Here is a 16107-nt window from a genome sequence, read left to right as displayed (position 1 = left end):
ACGGTACGGTTCGCCTAATCTGCGCATTGTGAACAAAAAGCGCACCGGGTTCACTTCGCCTTTTTCACTGTAGTTTAACCTTCTTCGTTTGCCGTAGTTGGTCACGGAACTGTAGCAGGGAAACTCAACTTCCTTTTGCAACTTACCACAGCCGTTGGAATAAATTTATTTTCCTTAACCCGCACTATTTTGATCAAAGAATACAGCAGGGCAAGCATGGCAGCAGACATTTTGATTCAAGAGAAAATTACCCAGAATTCCGTGCACTGGGGGTCTGAGGGCTCTAGAGGACCTGGTGTGAACAGAAAGAGGACTGAGGCCCCATCAAAGCTTAACTGGACCAGAAAGAGAACCCAGTCCTCTTTGTAATAAATTCACAGTGTGAACACAAAAAGAACCCAGTTCTTTTTCTGTTGGTCCACTTAAAGAGGACTGAGTCTGGTTCCTTTAAAGGGGACCAGGTGTGAAATAGGCTCTTTAATCCGTAATGCATGATCCGTATGAAATCGGTAACTAATCTGTAATATACTGAAACGTCCGTGACCAATCCGTAAATTATAAGCATCTGTATTAAAATCTGTAACCACTCCGTATTTTCTTTTTTATTATAATATTTCGGTAGTCTGTGACCTATCTGTATTTTTTTTTTTCATCCACCGGAGTGTGTGCATGGGTTGTTTTGGAGTCCAAGCTGTACAGTATGACCCGGAATAATATGCTATTACTTGGAAAAAACTTCCATGACTATTCCTAAGTTGCATGCATTTATTTCCCTGAGTGTCAGGACCAACTGATATTATAGTCAGGACTATAGTTGTGGTGTGGCCGCTCCAGACTGGAACTAAATTCAGGTACAGTATAGTTCTCGGTGTTGCGGGCCCGGGCCCTTACTCACTACATCTCCAAGAGCAGAGTTTCATCTCGCTGTGTTCCTTCGACAATCACTGTTTCTATTGTATATTGCTGCTATACAGTGAATGGACAGCAGTTATTAAGTGCACTGTGAATGACGTGTAAAAAAAAAAAAAATAAATTATAGCTTTTTAAGCCCTAATCAATAATCGGTGATAACTGTTATCATATAAGGTATCGATTTGAACCCTTTCTATGCTGCGTGTGCGGTTTTTGAGAAGCCTTATTTCCTAAAGTCTTTTATTTCGCCTTCGGTTTCTTTCTGCATTTCTTTCACTGCTGCCTTCTCTATCTGCGTTGTGCTACAGAATCCCTAATCAGGCCTGTGTTCAAAACACCAGCTGTATAACAATCATGAGAACAGAGTTAGTCGTAATTGTCCGGGGGTCACACGTTTTTAATGATCAGCATGAATTGTACAGAATGAATCGAAAGAACGTATTACATCATAGCTTGCTTTCTTGGCACACAACATAAAGACGTCACTGAACACACTGAAGCGTGGAATGTCATAACGGACGTCACAAACAGATGGTCGAGTTTATTTTATCTGATATCTGATAAGGTAACATGGTTGTGAGTGAATGAACATTGTTACACTCACGTGAGGATGTATGTCCACTGAAGTACTGTCGAGTTGTACGATCAAATTTACAAATACTGTTACAACATTTTCGAATGGTCCGAACATGCAAAACAAGGAATGTTATCAAAAGGTGGAATGACAAAACGTTGCTTGTTTTTGTACATTTCTTGTACCTTCTCCGTGAGGCTTGCTCGAAGCAGGTCCTTCAACGTTACTTTCTTTGCCCACTCGTCACAAGGAGGCTACAAGGAGAAGTGGGTTGTGATGACGGACATTCTGACGTTTTTTAAGCTCTTCTCGTGTCTCTACCCCATTGAAGTATAAGGCATGTCACTGTGGTAATTGTAGTCCGGGCAGACTTTCTGTAGCAGTTTGTAGTCGGCACTGAAGAAGTCAATGTAGATGCAGATGACTTTAAAGGGCTTGGAGCAGAGCCAGGAGACGTGGCTCTGCGTCTGTTCCTGGAAACACACCCTGCCTGTGTCATGGGTGCAAAAGGACGTCCTCTTGCTCCGGTCGGTCTTCTCGTACTCCACTCTGCAGTTGAAGGACTTGGTGTCTTTCGGGACGTCCAGAGTTTCCTGTTGTCCGATCTCAAAGTCGACAACTTTGGAGGGCGGTACCAGGCTCACCGAGACGTTGCCGAGGCCTGTGGAGTTGTGACGGAAGTAGACGCTGAACGTACCGTTGCCGTGGTCAACAATCTTGCCTGTGATGAGTAGGTTGAGCTTGATTGTCTTAATGTGGGAATGGAAATCACCCCAACCGAACATCTTCTTGAATTTGCCTGTCTTGACAATGGGTCGCCGCTTGGCTCGAGCCAGACTCTGTTCGTTCTCTTCTGTGCGATTAAACAGCCAGGCCCATAGGTCTTGTACTGCAAGCTGCTGGGAGGCTTCACTGGTTAAGGACAGGTGTGAGAAAAGCCGCAGGGGTTTGAGGATATCCGAGTGCGACCCATGCTGAGAAATGCTCTCATCCTTATTGTTCTCTCTCCATCCTAGCGGGCCTACTGCTGCACCAGGCTCTGCCGCACATATAACCTTTAGACACAAAGCAGAGAAAAATTGTGGTTACCTCATGTCAAACTTCCTTTCTACTGCACATATGCAAGATTAACCCATGCAGAAGGGGTGTGTGCGCGCGCGCGTTGTTAAAATCTTAGCGGGCCAAATGTCCTTCCATCCATTTTGGCATATCACTACAGTGACGTCGCCACTCTGACAGCTTCAGCCATCAAAGTGTCTAATGGTTGCCCGTTGCCTTCTCCTGGATTATTATAGAGGTTTTCTCCTCTCAACCATTCACACACACACTGTCAACAGGCCAAGTTTACATTAGACCGTATCAGCGGATCATCAGATTAACGTTTTTAAAACGATTTGCGTGCACACAGCAACACCGATACACGGATACGCTCGGCTCCGCAGGCATCCTGCGCTCCAAATCACTCCGCCCTGAACAGCGAGTGCCCTCTGGAGGGTGCGCACTCCGGCCCTGCGCAGCTCACAGAGCGCGCGAGTGAAGTGCACGAGCAGTGATTCGGGACTGAGCCGCTGTGTGTGTGATCCCAGCGCATATCACTTACCACTTGCAAGTGGAAGGATGGCAAGCCTAAAGACAATCATAACTACACAATGGGCAGTATTTGCATCAGTATTTGCAGTATTTTCATACTTTTATACTCTTTAATGAAAGGTGATACAAGGCGGAAGTCCGCGCCGTTTTTCAGCAGTCGCGTCACATGACCAACGCCAGCGAATCAGGAAGGTGGATGTCACAGTGACGTTGTCCAATGACGACGCCAGCTAGAGCTCAGCACAGCGTATCCGCGTATCTCAATGTTTACACAGCATCGGATCAGACACGATCTAGATTGAATACGTGGACCCTGGCAGATTCCCGTTTTCCGGCGTTTCCAGGCGGTTTAATGTAAACGGACAGTGCATCCGCGAAGAAAACGAGACAGATACGGTCTAATGTAAACTTGGCCTTAGAGCCACTATTAGCCTAACCTGCATGTTTTTGGACTGTGGGGGAAACTGGAGCATCCCCACAAGGAGAACATGCAAACGCCACACAGAAAGGCCCCAGCCAGCCGCTGGGCTCGAACCCAGAACCTTCTTGCTGTGAGGCAACAGTGCTAACCACTACACCACTGTACCACTTCCAAACGTCCTTACGAGGATCGTAATATTTGAGTTTTGACCTTGTCGGGACATTTCTCTGGTCCCAATGAGGAAAGCTGTTTTGTTTGTTTTTTTTTCTTTAACAAAATCTCATTTTACTCATTATCTCTAGCCGCTTTATCCTTCTACAGGGTCGCAGGCAAGTGGGAGCCTATCCCAGCTGACTACGGGCGAAAGGCGGACAACTTGCCAGGTCACCCTGGACAACTTGCCAGGTCATCACAGGGCTGACACATAGACACAGACAACCATTCACACTCACATTCACACCTACGGTCAATTTAGAGTCACCAGTTAACCTAACCTGCATGTCTTTGGACTGTGGGGGAAACCGGAGCACCCGGAGGAAACCCACGCGGACACGGGGAGAACATGCAAACTCCACACAGAAGGGCCCTCGCCGGCCACGGGGCTCGAACCCAGGACCTTCTTGCTGTGAGGCGACAGCGCTAACCACTACACCACCGTGCCACCCCCCTTTAACAAAATCATTAATATATAAGAGGATTAAAACTAGGGTAAATCAATTATTTTAGAACCATTTTTGTTATAATTCTTGAAATTCTCTTTACATCCCGACAGCAGTGAATAAATCAAACACCCAGACAGTCTCATCTCATCTCATTATCTGTAGCCGCTTTATCCCTCTACAGGGTCGCAGGTAAGCTGGAGCCTATCCCAGCTGACTACGGGCGAAAGGCGGGGTACACCCTGGACAAGTCGCCAGGTCATCACAGGGCTGACACACAGACAACCATTCACACTCACATTCACACCTACGCTCAATTTAGAGTCACCAGTTAACCTAACCTGCATGTCTTTGGACTGTGGGGGAAACCGGAGCACCCGGAGGAAACCCACGCGGACACGGGGAGAACATGCAAACTCCGCACAGAAAGGCCCTCGCCGGCCCCGGGGCTCGAACCCGGACCTTCTTGCTGTGAGGCGACAGCGCTAACCACTACACCACCGTGCCGCTCCCCTTTAACAAAATCATTAATATAAAAATATAAGAGGATTAAAACTAGGGTAAATCAATTATTTTAGAACCATTTTTGTGATAATTCTTGAAATTCTCTTTACATCCCGACAGCAGTGAATAAATCAAACACCCAGACAGTGAGAAGAAAAAAAAAATCTGTTATCTGTGGCAGTCTCAGGGTTCTAAAAAGCCCGTCCAATCATTTCATTCAGCCCGAATGAAACGATAGGATGGCCTACCTACCTGCCTGCCTGCCTACCTGTGCGCTCTCTGCCCGTGCACTCACTGCCTGTGACCGGAGTCTTCCACAAGGCTCGGCAGACATACTGCTAAAGGTAGCGAGCTGGTCAACAGCTTTGAATATTTACAATAACCATGTTCTTTGTTTACATTCATTATGATAACATGAGGTGTTTTCTTACATGTGAACGAGACATGAGGTAGTTGGATATGACAACGATGTGCTATGCTACGCTCCTCAGTGCTCTCTCTGTTGTGGACTCATCCTCCAGCAGTAGTCAGGCAGTGCGCGTTCATGTGTTTTCAAGGAGTGGCTTTGGAGTGAAGCCTGAAGGGAGGGGGTGGGATTTTCCAGTTGGGTACTTTCAAAATCTAGCTTACTCTTGCTGCTTTCTCCAACATTGCCTACCCTAGCTTTAAGCTTAGAATTATATGTAGGTGTTGCATCGCATTAACTGGCTGCGTACATAATTATGACAGTGGAAAGTTTAAAGATTTGGTTTTATCCAGTCTGAAATATATTTAGCTTGCTTTCTTGACTATCTGCCTTGTTATTTCATCCTCTCCCACTCCCCCCAACTCTTTGACTAGTGAATGTATTCGTACATTAGTCTATCAACACCTAATACAGAGCTACAGCATCGGAATCCAACACGGGGTTGGTTCTATGTCCAGAAAGTGGGTCTGGTCTTTTTGTGTTTGTAAGTGTAAGACTGAGAAATAAATTGTTAAGGTTTTATGGAGTTTATGCTCCTACCTGCTTGTTCCTTGCAGTACCAGGTAAATCCATGGTACCAAAAGTCTTGTTAGACGTACTGTACTGTATGGACAAAAGTATGAGGACACCCGACTATCACACCCATATATGGACCTTCCAGGCACCAGGTCGTCTCGCCTGAGATCAGTGCCTGACCTCACTAATGTCAGAAAGTCCCACAGCCATGTTCCAACATTAGAGAGCCTTCCCAAAAGAATGAAGATTGTTATAGCAGCAACTTTGGAATGGGATGTTCTACAAGCACATATGGGTATAATAGGGAGCATCAGTCGCCCTCACTTTCATAAAATCTGATGCATTTTTGTTCGGGTGTTCCTTTTCACCAATAAAGACATCCTGTAAAATTTTTTGACCGTATTCAAAAGTCTAATGGTGGCACCATGAGGTTCATTTTTTGCCAAAAAACTCTTATTTTATGTTTTGGCGTAAGGTTTGAATCACAATGTTGGACTCCATTTATTGATTCCTTGTGACCCAGAGATCATGTTACGAACCTTTGCAAGGGATTGAGAAGCATTAATGTGATTCATAATACATTTGTATTGTTTAAAAGTAGTTGAACAATGATTCAATGAACAGCTAAAACTCAAACTGTGCTTGAGAATATATTTAGAATATGTACTAAAAATGTGGATCTAAGATATTTGGTATACTCTATAAGGTGCCGTAACGTTTCATGAAAAGTGATCGAAATTTTGTCATAAAAGTCATAAAATAGCAGCTTTTTCCATAACTTTGAGCTCCTGGTGCCACCATTAAACTTGTCAAAATATTTCACCCAGTGTGTTTTCTTACCAAAAGGAACATAAAAACAAAAATGCATCATGATCGGAGGAACTTTTCATTTTTAGGGGGAAACTGATGCACCCTAGGTGCATCAGGTGTCCTCATGCTTTTTACCATATAGTGTAGTGGCTCTCGGGCTATATAAAACTTTACCTAAACATATACTGCTAACCCGGTGTCTTGGGATGGAAGGACACTGCAACAAAAACTTCTACAGTGCTGAGCGTAAATGAGTGCACCCCCTTTGAAAAGTAACATTTTAAACAATATCTCAATGAACACAATTTCCAAAATGTTGACAAGACAAAGTTTAATATAACATCTGTTTAACTTATAACGTGAAAGTAAAGTTAATAATATAAACTTAGATTACACATTTTTCAGTTTTACTCAAATTAGGGTGGTGCAAAAATGAGTACACCCCACAACAAAAGCTACTACATCTAGTACTTTGTATGGCCTCCATGATGTTTAATGACAGCACCAAGTCTTCTAGCCATGGAATGAACAAGTTGGCGACATTTTGCAACATCAATCTTTTTCCATTCTTCAACAACGACCTCTTTTAGTGACTGGATGCTGGATGGAAAGTGATGCTCAACTTGTCATGGGCAGCACGGTGGTGTAGTGGAATGCACGGTCGCCTCACAGCAAGAAGGTTCCGGGTTGGAACCCAGCGGCCGGCAAGGGCCTTTCTGTGCGGAGTTTGCATGTTCTCCCCATGTCTGCGTGGGTTTCCTCCGGGTGCTCCGGTTTCCCCCACAATCCAAAGACATGCAGTTAGGTTAACGTGGGGCGGCCTTGGGCTGAGGTGCCCTTGAGCAAGGTACCTGACCCCTGACTGCTCCCCGGGCGCTCTGGTGTGGCTGCCCAGTGCTTTGAGTGTGTGCGTGTGTTCACTGCTTCAGATGGGTTAAATGCAGAGGAAGAATTTCACTATGCTTGAAGTGTGCATGTGATGAATTAAGGTTTTTTTTTTTTTCGTCTCTTCAGAATTCCCCATAGGTGTTCGATTGGGTTCAGATCAGGAGACATACTTGGCCACTGAATCACTTTCACCCTGTTCTTCTTCAGAAATCCAACAGTGGCCTTAGATGTGTGTTTAGTCATGTTGGAAAAGTGCACGACGACCAAGGGCACGGAGTGATGGTAGCAGCTTCTCTTTCAGTATAGAGCAATACATCTGTGAATTCATGATGCCATCAATGAAATGCAGCTCGCCGACACCAGCAGCACTCATGCAGCCCCACATAAGGACGCTGCCACCACCATGTTTCACTGTAGGCACCGGGCATTTTTCTTTGTATTCCTCACCTTTGCGACGCCATACGGTTTTGAAGCCATCAGTTCCAAAAACATTTATCTTGGTCTCATCACTCCAGAGTATAGAGTCCCAGTAGTCTTCATCTTTGTCAGCATGGGCCCTGGCAAACTCTAGGCGGGCTTTTTTGTGCCTGGGCTTTAGGAGAGGCTTCTTTCGTGGACGGCATCCATGCATGCCATTCCTCTGCAGTGTACGCCGTATTGTGTCACGGGAAATAGTCACCCCAGTGTGGCTTTCTACTTCTTTAGATAACTGCAGTGAACTTGCATGCTGATTTTCTTCAACACTTCTCATCAGAAGACGCTCCTGTCGAACGTCCGTGGACGATCTGGACGTCTCTGTGAGATGGTTGCAGTTCCATCTTTCTTAAATTTTTGTACCACTTTTGCTACAGTGTTCTGACTGATAAGTAAAGCTTTGCTGATCTTCTTGTAGCCTTCACCTTTGTGGTGGAAAGAAATTATTTTCTTTGGGGAATTCTGAAGAGACAAGTTGAGCATCACTTTCCATCCAGCATCCAGTCACTAAAAGAGGTCGTTGTTGAAGAATGGAAAAGGATTGATGTTGCAAAATGTCGCCAACTTGTTCATTCCATGTCATTAAAAATCATGGAGGCCATAAAAATACTAGATGTAGTAGTTTTTGTTGTGGGGTGTACTCATTTTTGCACCACCCTAATTTGAGTAAAACTGAAAAATGTGTAATCTAAGTTATATTATTAACCTTACTTTCACGTTATAAGTTAAACAGATGTTATATTAAACTTTGTCTTGTCAACATTTTGGAAATTGTGTTCATTGAGATATTGCTTAAAATGTTACTTTTCAAAGGGGATGCACTCATTTACGCTCAGCACTGTAAATATCCAATGCCAAACCTTTCAGACAAGATTCCAAAAATATGGTTTGTCTTAGTTTCTTCTCAATTTTTACACTACCTGCAAATCTCTTGGGCCTGGACACCCCCCCTTTGTTTTTTACTGCTCTTAGCATCACTATTTTAGATCGCAATGTGTCCATGATCACAGTGAGTTCTCAAAGTTCGCACTCGCCTGCCTTGTTCAAATGAGTTTTATAGCCTTCAACCACATTGTGTTTAACCTCTAAGTTTCTCCTGTTTTTCAAATGCTGTACTGGCCTCCATTGGACCTTCATTTGTACCAAGCTAAAGAATATCTGAGGGTTGGTATCACTGATCTATTCAGTGTCTCCCCATGACTCTCTGATCTGGTGGTCAGTCATCTGGCCTGTGTATCTGTGTGCACCTCAATGTTATGATAAATACATTCCTGTGGTGAAGTTAGCTGGATGGTTACAGTCAGTCACTTCCAGCCAAGACTGTCAATCACTTCATTCCCAATTCTTACGATATAGTAGAATAACGATATAGCGAAATAAAAATGTGCAGACATCATCATAGGGAAAATTAACTGTCTGAATGAGACACTGTACATGAAAAGACAGGTTCGATAAGAAAAGTGACATGGAAATAAAAGCTGTTTTGTCAACGAAACACATGGCTAAAAATGTACTGCAACCAGCCAGCAGGGGCGCTAGATCCAAGGTCAAAGTCCCTCTCATGCCAGAATCTGGTCTTCCCAGGCAGTCTCTTGTCCCAGTACTAACCAATTCCTTAAGGCGTATGGGTGCGGCGCTGATCTCCGTTTCAATAGCCCTTGGCCTCTTGCCTATACAGTGGGGGGGCCGGTCCTCTGGTAACTGCAAGAGTTTGACTTCCCTACTTGCATCTGTATTGCAGCGTGCCTTGCCAGATGGTAGTAGGTACTATTTTTATGATGGTCTTTGGTATGACCCAACCACGAGTAGAACTCACGACCTCCCGGTCAAGAGGTGGACACGCTAACCACTAGGCCAACTCGCAGTTAGATACAAGTTGGCTTCACTTTTTAAGAGATGATACACCATTCATGTTTTCTACAGTCAATTGTATGTACAGTCAAGTTTACATTTTTTTTCATGTTTTCAATAGTGTAAGCTAATTAACCACATAACATTATGGCCACTGACAGGTGAAGTGAAGAATAACATTATCTCATTACAATGGCACCTGTCAAGGGGTGGGATATATTAGGCAGCAAGAGAACAGTCAGTTCTTGAAGTTGATGTGTTGGAAGTAGGAAAAATGGGCAAGCGTAAGGATCTGAGCGACTTTGACAAGGCCCAAATTGTGATGTCTAGATGACTGGGTCTCCAAAATGGTACATCTTGTGGGGTGTTCTTGGTATACAGTGGTTAGTACCTAGCAAAAGTGCTCCAAGAAAGGACAACCAGTGAACTGGCGACAGGGTTATGGGTGTCAAAGCCTCACTTATTCGCATGGGGCACGAAGGCTTGCCCATCTGGTCCAATCCCAAAGAACAGCTACCATAGCACAAACTCCTGAAAAAGTTAATGCTGACACCTTTCTGTTTTAGCCAGCATTAACTTTTTTAGGAGTTTGTGCAAAAGTCAATGCCACTTTTGGAAGGTACTAACCACTGCATGCTGGAAGTGAAATTTATTTACTTATCTGAAAATTAATCACCCTCCATCAACCGTGAGGTTCAAACCCGGAACCTTCTTGCTGTGAACTGACAGTGCTAACCACTGTACCACCATAACAGTCAAACCCACTGACAGGTGAAGTGAATATCTCGTTACAAGGGCACTTGTCAAGGAGTGGGATATATTAGGCAGTGAGAGAGCAGTCAGGGCTCGATGGACGATGGTAAAGTACTAGCGTTTTTTTGTAGCATTGTCAAAGGAAAGAAGAGCAAGAAAAGATTCATCCAATGTTAACTGTCCTACATTGTTTATTTTGAAAAATGGACTGAAATTGATTTGACGGTGATAACAAATGGGTAGATATATTAATGATCCAGTTAACTGAGTCTTTAGAGATTTGGGGAGATTGCTGAAAAACCTCATATTGAGCAGGTAAGATTTTGTAGCAAGATAAGTAAAATGTCAATCTATGCTGATGATGTGTCACGTGGTAGATTTCTTGATATGATGTGGCCATAGGTGATCCAAGGAGTGATTGGGTCGACACTTGGCCTGCTGTGGACTGGCACTGGAAGTTACCACGGACAATGGGCCAAAACTTCTGTCAAGTTAGCACACCTATGCTGGAAGCATATTCAGATGGTTCCTCAGGTGAGAACATTGATGTGGAGCATCTAAAGCAGACACCGGTGGCACGGTAGTGTAGTGATTAGCCTTATCGCCTCACAGCCGACGGGGACCTTTCTGTGTGGTGTTTACATGTTCTCTCACAGTCATAAGGATCCCATCTACAGTGCCTTACAAAAGTATTCATCCCCCTCGGTGTTTGTCCTGTTTTGTCGCATTACAAGCTGGAATTAAAATGGATTTTTGGAGGGTTTGCACCATTTGATTTACACAACATGCCTACAGCTTTAAAGGTGCACATTGTTGTTTTATTGTGACACAAACAATAATTAAGATGAAAAAACAGAAATCTGGAGTGTGCATAAGTATTCACCCCCTTTTGTATGAAACCCCTAAATAAGAGCTGGTCCAACCAATTCACTTCATAAGTCACATAATTAGTTGATTAAGCTCCACCTGTGTGCAATCAAAGTGTCACATGATCTGTCACATGATGTCTGTATAAATCAACCTGTTCTGGAAGGACCCTGACTCTGCAACACTACTAAGCAAGCAACATGAAAACAAAGGGCACACCAAACAGGTCAGAGACAAAGTTGTGGAGAAGTATAGATCAGGGTTGGGTTATAAAAAATATCCCAAACTTTGAATATCCCACGGAGCACCATTAAATCCATTATAGCAAAATGGAAAGAATATGGCACCACTACAAACCTGACAAGAGAAGGCTGCCCACCAAAACTCACAGACCGGGCAAGGAGGGCGTTAATCAGAGATGAAACAAAGATACCAAAGATAACACTGAAGGAGCTGCAAAGATCCACAGCAGAGATGGGAGTATCTGTCCATAGAACCGCTTTAAGCTGCACACTCCACAGATTGGGGCTTTATGGAAGAGTGGCCAGAAAAAAAGCCATGGCTTAAAAAAAAAAATCATGTTTGGAGTTTGCCCAACAGCATGTGGCAGACTCCCCAAACACATGGAAGAAGATTCTCTGGTCAAATGAAACTAAAACTGAACTTTTTGCCCATCATGGGAAATGCCATGTGTGGCGCAAACCCTGAGAACACCATTCGTACAGTGAAGCATGGTGGTGGCAGCATCATGCTGTGGGGATGTTTTCCATCTGCAGGGACAGGAAAGCTGGTCAGGACTGAAGGAAAGATGGATGGCACTAAATGCAGGGCAATTCTGGAGGAAAACCTGTTTGAGTCAGCCAGAGGTTTGAGACTGGGATGAAGATTCACGAACCAGCAGGGCAATGACCCTAAACACACTGCTAAAGTGACACTAGAGTGGTTTAAAGGGAAACATTTAAATGTCTTGGAATGGCCTAGTCAAAGCCCAAACTTCAATCCAATTGAGAATCTGTGGTGTAACTTGAAGATTGCTGTACACCAATGCAACTCATCTAACTCAAAGGAGTTGAAGCAGTTTTGCCTTGAGGGCAACAATCCCAGTGGCTAGATGTGCTAAGCTAATAGAGACATACCCCCAAGAGACTTGCAGCTGTAATTGCAGCAAAAGCTGGCTATACAAAGTATTGACTTTTTTTTTTTTTTTGGGGGGGGGGGGGGGGGGGGGGGAATACTTATGCACACTCCAGATTTCTGTTTTTTCATCTTAATTATTGTTTGTGTCACAATAAAAAAAAAGTGCACCTTTAAAGCAGTAGGCATGTTGTGTAAATCAAATGGTGCTAACCCCCCAAAAATCCATTTTAATTCCAGCTTGTAATGCGACAAAACAGGACAAACACCAAGGGGGATGAATACTTTCGCAAGGCACTGTAAAATACCCAGCCACTGGGGTTACACAAGCCAGTGCATACTTAATGCCAGTCCCAAGCCTAGACAGAAGATTGGGGAGGGTTGCGTCAGGAAGAGCATCCGGTGAGGGGGAAAAAAAAAAGCAGCCAAAAGAAGAAGATCTAAACCAGACACCAAAGAATGCTGGAAGGTGGAAAGGTGCTGCTTCACGACAGCACTACTCCAGGCACTTGTCCACTACAAGACCAGTCTGTTCACCAGCTTTCCTCATACAGCATTAGGCTTTAGCCCCAATGTGCACTATCTCTGCCCTCACCTGTGCATATTCACACACACAGCCTATGAGATTAGCTGCACTATCCTCTCACACACACACACACACACACACACACACACACACACAGCCGCCATCAATCACTAAGACAACACAATTCACAAACCCACTGTTTTTCTTTCATGGTTAATTATGCAGGTTGCATGCCTCACCCTGACAGCACTTCTCTGGAATGAGAACGCAGGGTTAATGTTAGTGTTTAGAGCTTTATTAAAGACCACCAATTCGGTAAGGCCATTCATTATTAGACCATGCATTCCTGTATCAAGAAGTCTAATATAAAAAGCATGCCGGCTAACAGGAATGTGTAACGGGGGTGAATTAGGTTTGAAGTGAAACAATACAATTAAATACAGGGCGCTGTAGGTTCAGGTTCAGGTTTAGAATCTCGCAGGGGTAAAGAGCCTGATGGTGATATTTTATCAGCTCTGATCTCTCATTTCGATTTAGCAACTCGACTAACAATGTAATTAGTAAAAAAAAGAAAGAAAAAAGGGAAAAATCAAGCCCAAAAAATGGAGGGAAATCATTTTACTCAAGTGTAAGCCCTTATCTGAAAATAATCAATGCCTTTTCAGAAACCATGAGATTAATCATGAGACCTAATCCAATGTAAGCATATTTTATTACAGTTTAAAAATAAATAAGGTGCAGTAAAGGCGAAAAACAAAGGATTAAGCTGAGATTGGACTAGACGCTGAGTCGTTCTCATTTGTAATTTAACTGGCTTAAAGACTAAATCCTGCCTTTTGTGCATGTTTGGGCCTCACCATGAACATGCACCATTCCAAATTAATGCCTGAAAATACATCCTGCTTTTCACTGCGAGGAAGAATTTGGTGGGGAAAATCGGTGGATTAAGGATTTCTTCAGGAGACGGATTAGGTAAATATAACATGCTGCAGTTCTGCATGTTCCACCCAAGTGCTATCTGAATGTTTCATCTGCACTGAATGCTTTCCAGGATTTAATTACGCAGTAGCAGTAAAAGGACTAAAAAACGCATCTTATTCTGTCTTGCACTGTACCCTTTAAATTATTTTTAAACAAGTGCATGTGAGAAAACGGGATCAAATCGAATCGATCAGGAGCCCATCGTATGTACATATGTACATACTTGTATGTATGTTCATAAAAGTCTGAATAGAAGTTCAGGACCTAACTTCCAGCTTCTGTATTTCATTTGTGGATTACTGGAAGTGTCTTTTTCCTCTTTTTTGCTGAGAATAACAGGCTGTTTGATTAGCGTGTACCGGACTCAGCATTTCAAGTAATCATATAATCACAAATATATTTAATATTCGTAAAAATGAAAAGAATAGTTTAATGCATTATTTATATATAGTATTGTACAAATCAAGCAGAGCAGCGACACTTCCTTATCACATTGTCTACATTTTATACAGCATCAGTGCCTCACTGCGGCTCAAACTGGATGAGGGAACATGACGATATGACAATATATGTAGATCCTTGGTAGAAATTACATCATGATAAGCATTTCAGAGTGTCGCAGGTGTATCTCCGGTCCTGGAGTACGCCCTGTCTGTCCTGCTGCCCGGTGAAGTGTTTTCCCTGCTCTCACACACCCACATCAACTCTTATGTAGCTGATTCATTGAATCAATTTTGTGTGTGTGTGTGTTGATTCAGGGAGAACACTCAAATGTGCTTTAGAACCTGGGCTCTGAAACCCTCACCTGCTGAGTTCATCAAAAAAAAAACTTTCCAAAATCTTATACGCACAAATTGTTATTATTACTGGTACGCGCAAGATACATAATTAACATATTCATATTAGATATTAAGATAATAACTTGTAAGCACAAGCTATTTAAATAAATAAATAACCTTTCTGGACTTTAGAGACTCTGTACTGTCATATTATTATGTTTACTTCCTTTGCATATAGTTTTGCATATCTATTTCCATTTTAGACACAGTAACTGCTCAGGAAAATAAAAATAAAAATACCGTATTATCACATGAATTGTGCATCAAGAAATTTAAAGTTTACAAAAAAAAAAATTTGCAGTGTCACCCATTTTTATGTCATGTACACAAGAAAGAAAGAAAGAAAGAAAGAAAGAAAGAAAATCTTACCATGTGCAAGGACAAAACCAGCAGAGCTGAGAGATGCTTCATCTTTAGGGCTTTAATCATGGATGTGGTTCTTAAACACCAGGTCCAGTGATGGAGCTGCTCTTCAGGCTGCAAGTCAACATACAAAAGTTACACAAACACAAACAATAAATAAATTAAATTAAATAAATCAGGCTAAAAAAAAAAAACTTCCTATAATCTGCAGCACATACTGTACAGGCTGGAGTCACGTGACTCACTCCCAGCTGTGCATGGTGATGCGGTGCGCGTGCTCGCTCTGTCTACATGCTTTCAGCGCGCGGACGTTCCAAACACCCGAGCGCTCTGATCCTCATCTGCCGCTCGTGCGCGTCACGCATGCGCACTCACTCGCTCTCGCCTCTCTGAGAGCAGCCAGGTGTCTTTCGCATATGGCTGCACGCGCAGCTTCTGATTGGACAGAGATTTCCACTTCGGATAGTTTTCAACCAATCACGAGAGAGGACGCCGCAAAACTCGCTGCATCTCATTACAGGCTGCTGCTCTGTGGACGACACACACACAAGTGCGACAGTATCCTGTCCCTAAAGCGTTAAAATATTATAATTAATTGAAATTATTATCTATAATGTGCTTTAATAATTAGTACTAGTTTGTCTAGTGGAGTATTTTCAATTTGTGACTGACAGAACAGTATACAAAGTACCAGTCAAAAGACACACCTAATTCAGTGGGGTTTTTTTTAATTTTTTTTTTTGTATTAATTCATACATAGATAGACTTCATGTTCTTAAAAATAATGATGGACTTTTGTAATCCACCTTAAATACGGTAGACGACTTTCTGGCTAGGTTTATGTGCTACAGTCGCCACCTAGTGGACAGAGTTGAAATTGCACCAAAAACATTGCCCTGCGTCAACCTCCTGACTCATCTCATCTCATCTCATCATCTCTAGCCGCTTTATCCTGTTCTACAGGGTCGCAGGCGAGCTG

The 16107-nt window shown here is 43.1% G+C and overlaps 1 protein-coding gene across 1 annotated transcript; it reads right to left on the bottom strand.

The window, feature by feature from the left end:
• Positions 1-1288: 1288 nt before the first annotated feature.
• Positions 1289-15624, bottom strand: nxph2b (neurexophilin 2b). Its single transcript, XM_060940607.1, has 3 exons — positions 15347-15624; positions 15135-15242; positions 1289-2541 (listed from the first exon to the last, which is right to left on the bottom strand). The coding sequence occupies exons 2-3, from the start codon at positions 15192-15194 to the stop codon at positions 1804-1806; spliced, it is 798 nt and encodes a 265-aa protein (XP_060796590.1). The 5' UTR covers positions 15195-15242; positions 15347-15624; the 3' UTR covers positions 1289-1803.
• Between the last annotated feature and the right edge of the window lie 483 nt (positions 15625-16107).

The sequence above is a fragment of the Neoarius graeffei genome, chromosome 15 (assembly GCF_027579695.1).
Source record: "Neoarius graeffei isolate fNeoGra1 chromosome 15, fNeoGra1.pri, whole genome shotgun sequence".
NCBI lineage: Eukaryota > Metazoa > Chordata > Actinopteri > Siluriformes > Ariidae > Neoarius > Neoarius graeffei.
Note: the sequence above shows the minus strand (reverse complement) of the source record. Positions and strands in the feature narration are given on the sequence as shown.